Raw genomic sequence first — 7,500 nt, forward strand, 5'->3', positions numbered from 1 at the left:
AGTGGAACTAATCCCAGCCCTTTCTTCTGTGTTCGACATGCAGGCCGCCGGTCCTCAATACCACACACACACACACACACACACACACACACACACACACACTCACACACACACACAGACACTGTTGTTTAAGGAGGAAGACTGAGACATTTTGGAAAGTCCTTCTGTTTGCTGTTTTGCCTGAAGACAGACGAGCAGATCAATATTAATTTTGTCTATTCGTTCAGAGGACAGATCTTTACAACACACACATCATCAGTGTGTTTGTCAGTGTTGAGGTGTGATGGACACAGCAGCCTGTAGAAGGCGCTACAACCTCTCTCACTCTGCTCAACTTGAACCGAATTAAAGGCCTTGAAATGTTTTGTTAGTTCATTTAACAGCGTCCGGAACATGTAGAACTGTGCTTCAGTACAAAGACAAGTATTTTCCATTTCATGCATCTTAATACGTTTGTCGAGCAGCTGTAGTTCAGATTTAATATCCTTCCTGTCCAGTGAAAACCATGTATCTCCAAATTTAGCAGTTTTGGATTTGAATTTTATTGATGAACTGGGGAGGAAGTGATGAAGTGTCTCCTCCTTCTAAAGATTAATAAACTGTTCACGAATCCTCTCAGATCAGGAAACTGCATCGTCACAAAGATGAAATATATTCTCTATACCGACCCCTGGTTTTCACTGGACATGACAAACATATGATGATCTGAGAGAATAACAATCATCTTCTCCAGACGTAAAGGGACATGATTTTTAGGTACAAGCCCAACAAAAATCACACCATCATCATTTTAGATTTTTTTCACTGAAAATTAAAAACTGACCATTCCTGGGCGTCGAGTGGTGCAGTTGGTTGAGCATCCGCCCCATATGCAGAGGCTAAGGTCCTCGCTGCAGTCGGCCCCGGTTCGAGTCCCGCATCAGACGGCCCTTTGCTGCATGTCATTCCCCCTCTCTGCCTCCCCACTTCCTGTCTCTCTACTGTCCTGTCAATAAAGGCACAAAAAGCCCCAAAAAATTATAAAAATAAACAAAAACTTTCAAATCACAATCTCTGCCAGAATGATTGCAGTATGATTTTTTTGCATATCATCCAACATACATATTAAATACGTATCCAAAAACAAGTGCCATTGTCCAAATTTGTATGATTCAGACTACAGAGCACATGAGAGATCAGGGCGGCAGCGGGATGAGGATCTGACAGCAGAGGTTCTCTTTCTTTCTCAGAGTTAAAGGAGCAGATGGAAACATCTCTTATATGTGCATTAAATACAGAACCAAACCCAGTTAGCCTAGCTTAGCATAAAGAGTGGAAGCAGGGGGAAACAGCTACAGCTCCGTCCAAAACTACAGCTACTGAGTCCTGCAGAGCTTCACTGACTCAGACGCTGTGACTGTTTGTTCAGTCCAGATACAAACACACACGGTTTGTGTGTTTGTTACTGTTCAAAACTGTGAGAAGTTGTAGTTGAAGTGTATCATGAAAAATACAACACATTTTATTCATATAACTCAAGCTGTGGTTGACCACTTCTGAACACACACACACACGCACACACACACGCACACAGACACACACACTCAGGTGGTTGTGCATGCCTGCACAGTGAGTGAGATCATTTCTGTTAATGTACATACACAGTGTCCTATTGTGTGTGTGTGTGTGTGTGTGTGTGTGTGTCTGTGTGTGTGTGTGTGTGTGTGTGTGTGTGTGTGTGTGTGTGAGAGAGAGAGAGGGAGAGCGAAAGAGAGAAAGAGGGCAGAGAAAGCCATCCATCCAATGATTACTGTAAATACATTGGCCGCAGGGTACACACACACACACACACACACACACACACACACACACACACACACAGCGGGTCAGTGTGTATTGTCAGAGTGATAAATCACAGCAGACTTTAAGTGAATTAGTGCAGCAGCTTTAACTCTCCATCCATCCCTCTCTCTCTTTTCTTCTCTCTCTTTACATTTAAATGTCTCTCTCTCTCTCTCTCTCTCTCTTTCTCTGTCGCTATCATTTCTAATGTCTCTCTATCTTTGTCTGTCTTGCTCTCTCTCTGCCCTCCGTTACATCTCTCTCTTCTTCTCTCTTCTCTCCCCTTGCTTGGAGCTCTATACATCACAGTCCTTAACGAGGCCTCGTCCACTAGCGAGCAATCAGAGAATATTAGACCAATTAGAGCCTTAATTAGATTAGAGGAGAGGAGAGGAGAGGAAACAAGGAGAGGAGAGAGGGAAAGGATGAAACAAGTAAGGAAATAAGAAGGAAATGAGGAGAGGAAACATGAGAAGAAAGGAGAGGAGGAAAAAAGAAAGGAGGATACAAGCAATGAGAAGTGGAAAGAAAGGAGGAAGAAGATTAGACGAGAAGCGAGGAAAGGAAACAGAAATAGAGGGGGATAGAGGAAAGGAGAGGAGGAAACAAGAAAAGAGGAGCTACATGAGCGATGTCCATTGACCTCCACCCTCTTGTTTTGATTGACAGCTGGTGTGAGAAGTGCGTTATGATCTGATGTCATTGTTTCATCTGCTCTGCTGTGTGTTTGTCATCATGTATTTGCATATTAAGCCACGCCTCCTCCACCTCCTCCTCCTCCTCTCTCTCCCTTCTTTCAATCAACTCTCTCCCTCACTCTCCCAACTCTCCTTTCTCTGAATAATTTTCTCTCTGTTTCTCTCCCTTCCCCTTTCCTCACCCCCCCTCTCCGCTGCCCCCACCACAGCGAGCCCCCACGCTCCCCCCTCCAGCCTCCACTTCTCCTCCTCCCCCATCCTGCAGCAGCCCGGCTCCTACTTCTCCCACCCGGCCATCAGGTATCACCCGCAGGAGACGCTCAAGGAGTTCGTCCAACTGGTCTGTCCTGACTCCGCCCAGCAGGCCGGACAGGTGGGCTTCCTCAACGTAAGCACAGACACACACACACACACACACACAACACACACACACACACACACACACACGGTATATGTATAAATACACAGAGGTACAGACTCATGTGAGCTGGGTTTTCCAGCCTCTGCAAAGGTGGGATCAGTCGCAGGAAACACTGCAGTGTGTGTGTGTGTGTGTGTGTGTGTGTGTGTGTGTGTGGCCTTCTGTCTGCAGTGAGATAGTTGATATATCTGTGTCTAGACACTGAATCAATACACCGTCCACCACCCCTACCACACACTCACACACACACACACACACACACACACACCACACACACACACACAGACACACACACACACACACAGTCTGTTTTTGCCTGCATAGTAAAAAGTGGACTCGAGTGCTAAAACACATCATCGTGTCCTGATACATGTAAACAACAGACCAGTCAGAATTGAAGGTTTCTCTCCAGTGTTCCCAGTTCAGTGACTCTCTCTCTGGATTTCACCATTTTTTAAAAACCTGTTAGTGACTTGAACGTCTCTGAAAAGATCCAAGTGACACATCTGTGGATTTAGTGGCAGTGATAAACACAGTTCATATCATCATGGCAGGTCATCAACGCTGGACATGTGACAGAGACCTTACTGAGACCAGTGCTCCTCCTGTAACAACCAGTCATTCACTGGTTTGTTCATCAAAGACATGAACAAGTGATTTCAGATAAACAAAATGCAGGACCGGTCCAGACCTGTCGACCGAGTCACTTCTCCACTGGTGTAAAAACACCTGATTATAATGTTTTGATCTGAATGAATTTGGATGAATGAATTTTTTAATATCAAATAAAAGAAAAATGAATATTCTCTTCATCGTATTACAATTTAGTGAGAGTTTTTTAGATTTCATGATTTTATCATTATATTTTGGCACAGCGATCTCACTGTCTGCAGGTCCAGGATCAGCTGACTGTGTGACATCACCTGCTGGAGGCTGTGAGATAATCCCACTGACTGACTCAGTGTCATGACCAATCCGTTTTGGTTACATTTTTGTGAATGAAACTGAGCAGACAGGAAGTCGTACGATGCACTTTTAAGGGAGTTGATTACATTAACTAATAAATCTCACAAACCCTGACCTGAGACATTCAGGATACAAATATGAAAATATTCTCACATGAGAGTTTGTCGTTGTTTCGTGTTTGCACTGAAGTTGTACAGTCTCGTGTTTCCAGGGTTTGAGCTCTCGTCCCAGTGGCTGGAATCTGTCATTTATGTGTGAAAGCAGTGGAATCAGCCTGTGGTTTGTTGATGTCAGGTTAGTGTAGTTCATCTGCTGCTGTTCTTCATTTGACAGCATCATCTGATCAGCAGTGATGGAAGACAATAATAAAATCCTCTACTGTATATTACAGTATAATTCTTTTAGTCCAGAGAGTGGATCATCAATATATAATTCATCATGTTTGTTTTACTGACTAACTGCAAACGTAGCTCAAGCTGCAGAAGTCCCTGATCACATGACAGAAACCTGGATCAGGTGTTTATGACAAGTGGGAAAAAGGAATGAATGAAGTTATATATGAGAACACTCAGGTTTCTCAGATCCAGAATAAAGTTGAATCCAGGTGTCTGGAGCCAGAACAACAGTAATCCGGTTCAGGACCATTTGATCTATAGTGTGGGAGAGAAAAAGCTCCAGGAAGTGGCCGTGTGCCGTTTTATCATGGAGGTGGGGCCGTTAACCAGATGCAGAAATAACTAGTTAGTCCTCATCTTTACAGGTTTTTCTTTTGTAAAGGTGAAAAGTGTTTGAAAACACTTCCAGTAAAGAATAAATCCCACCTTTCTGTTGCTCGTCCGACTCATTCTGGTTCACGAAGCAGCATGGAGCTCATCACTGCCCCCTGAGGCCGGAGGTCCACTGGTACGGGACACACAGGAGGCAACGATGAGCTCATTACACACTGACAAACAAACATCACAGGGCAACAAGGGAATGATGTGTTTGCTCTATAACAGGTGTTTATTAGAAAAGGTGTGAGAGTAGAATACACAGCTCTGAACAGGTGTATGAATAAAGACAGTATTTACCTGTAAATGTGGGGAGCAGAGTGAAGAGGGAAAGACAGAAGAGACAGGAGGAGGCAGAGAGGTGAGGCGAGGTACTGTGGTATTATGCTTATAGATTAGCAGGATAAAATGCGAGCAGCAGCAGAATTCTTTATGACCAGCCAGGAAAACTGCTGACACACACACACACACACACTCTCTCTCACACACACACACTCACACACACACTCAAAGGAGAACAGAGTGGAGCTGTTACAGGTTAACCATGTGACCGACCTGTTGATGTTTTTCTGTATAAAATATTGTTGTTGTTAATATTTGTATTTAATGCTTTTTAATCCCCCCCCCCCCACCCCCTGCGTCTTCAGCCTAATGGTAGCTCCCAGGGAAAGGTCCACAACCCTTTCCTGCCGACGCCCATGCTGCCTCCCCCTCCGCCTCCCCCGATGGCCCGTCCCGTCCCACTGCCCGTTGACGCCAAGCCGCCCTCCACCTCCTCCACTGAGGGGGGAGGCAACTCGCCCACCTCGCCCAGTGAGTGCACACAGGACCAATTATCACATTAAAGAAGTATTTAGAGCATGTTTTCCCGGAGGCCGAAACGCCTCCACAACAAAAGACCAAATAAATATTTGAATTATGAAACTAATATTTACTTCAAATGTAAAGAAACGCTTGATAATCTGTGAGGAGAGACTCGTATTGTGTTTGGATCATGTTTCACTTCAGGGTTTAGTGATGACTCCGTCATTTGGCAAAAACACACACAGCTGGTGCCAAAATATTTAATCCCACTTCCCCTCATCAACACGTGAACATATATATATTTAATGCTGTTGTTTTTAAACCAGTGTCGTTCAGATTTACTTCATATCTAGAAGGAAATAAATCTTTGTCATCACTCTGACCTACATCTTCTAAATAAAGCTCTTCAAAACTTTATTAATCCGTCAGAGCTGTGAATGACACTGTTGATCCAAAGTTAATGACACAGGCAGCCCTGAAATAGATTTTAGTCTTTTTTTGATGGATCCAGGCTAACAGTTTCCCTTTGTTTCTAGTCCTTGTGCTAAGCTAGGCTAAACATCGTTTCACAAAGATACCTTAGTCCTGTCTAAAGTCTCTGGTCTAAGGAGGGAGTGGCTGGATCTGAAAGGAGAGAGAGCATGAATGAATGAATGACATACAGTAGATAGAAAACACAGGAGTAAAGGAATAATCTCTTTATGTGTGTGTGTTGTGCAGCTTACTCTACCCCCACTACATCTCCAGCCCAGCGGTTCGTCAGCGTCGGACCCAGAGACCCCGGCTTTAACATCCCTCAGCAACCACAGGTAACACACACCTGAGTCTAGATGGGGTGTAGACTCCCTCCACTGTGCTCTTTTCTTTTGTTTTGGGCCCTTAGTTCTGATTTAGTTCATCTTAAATCAGCTTTATACTCCGATGTCAGACTGAGGGCGACGGTGTCTGATAATCTAACTTTACGAAAACCGATGATACAACATTCACACCCACGTCACACTGTGATTGGTTAGGTGTGCAGAGGTGAGAAAGGAGCCAAGAACTTGTTTTTTTTTATTTGTTACATGACTTTCTGTCACTTTTCATGATGGCAACACTATGAACATCTTCTAGGAGAGACCATGTGAAAATGTGCATCATTAGTGACCTGAATCATCCCACTCTCTCCTCTCTCCTTCAGCCAGAGGAGTGGAGGCTGTTACAGCAGCTCATTAACACCTGCACTATCACATAATGTGGGAATGTTCAGTTGTCCACAAACTACTGGCCATGTAGTGTCTTTTCTACCACATCCACTTGCCAAAGGAACAAAGGTCGTTTGCGTTTAACCCATCGCTGAATAGTTGCTAACAGAGCCTGAAGCATCACTGTTTCCATGGTTACCAAAGATTTAATTTACCCTGAGCCCTGATTAAGAGGAAGAGGTGAAACTGTTGACCAGAGCGATGACTGAGGTGACTGTTAATGATTTTAACAGAGCTGACAGCCAATCAGAGAGCGGCCTCGGTTAAAATGCTTGTAAACAAAGACAGGGAGAGAAAGCAGCACTTCACTTCAGGCCTGTAACGTTTACTATAGAGCAGGTGGTCAGTGAATGCAACATCCACGTTTAACAGAATACTGTTCAGTGTGTGTGCCCAGCTCAGGGTCTGTTTGCCAACTGATTTATGAAGAGTGTAACGATTGGGCAGCCTTGACTTAACTCATCCCACACACACATACACACACACACACACACACACACACACACACACACACAGTAGTGAGATGACACTGAGGTGGGAGTCCTCTTGTTGACAATCGAGACATGTTTGATTGCTTTAGTGTGTGTGTGTGTGTGTGTGTGTGTGTGTGTGTGTGTCTGTGTGTGTGGGTGTGTGTGTGTGTGTGTCTGTGTGTGTGTGTGTGTGTGTGTGTGTGTGGGTGGGTGTGTGTGTGTGTGTGTGTGTGGGTGGGTGTGTGTGTGGTGGCCCGCAGTGAACGAGGCTGTCGATTTATTGACTCTGTCACAGGCCAGCAC

General features: G+C 44.5%; 1 protein-coding gene across 10 annotated transcripts in view; it reads left to right on the forward strand.

The window, feature by feature from the left end:
• The window catches only part of nfia (nuclear factor I/A), a 179,966-nt gene that overhangs the window by 161,222 nt on the left and 11,244 nt on the right, over window positions 1–7,500 (forward strand). For 9 of the 10 annotated variants that reach the window (XM_056378689.1, XM_056378694.1, XM_056378691.1 and 6 more), the window contains 3 exons: window positions 2,729–2,907; window positions 5,324–5,489; window positions 6,201–6,289. In XM_056378689.1, the coding sequence (XP_056234664.1) occupies window positions 2,729–2,907; window positions 5,324–5,489; window positions 6,201–6,289 (434 nt within the window). The remainder of the gene's footprint in view (window positions 1–2,728; window positions 2,908–5,323; window positions 5,490–6,200; window positions 6,290–7,500) is intronic. The other variant, XM_056378690.1, reaches the window with a different exon arrangement.

The sequence above is a fragment of the Seriola aureovittata genome, chromosome 6 (genome assembly GCF_021018895.1).
Source record: "Seriola aureovittata isolate HTS-2021-v1 ecotype China chromosome 6, ASM2101889v1, whole genome shotgun sequence".
Classification (NCBI taxonomy): domain Eukaryota; kingdom Metazoa; phylum Chordata; class Actinopteri; order Carangiformes; family Carangidae; genus Seriola; species Seriola aureovittata.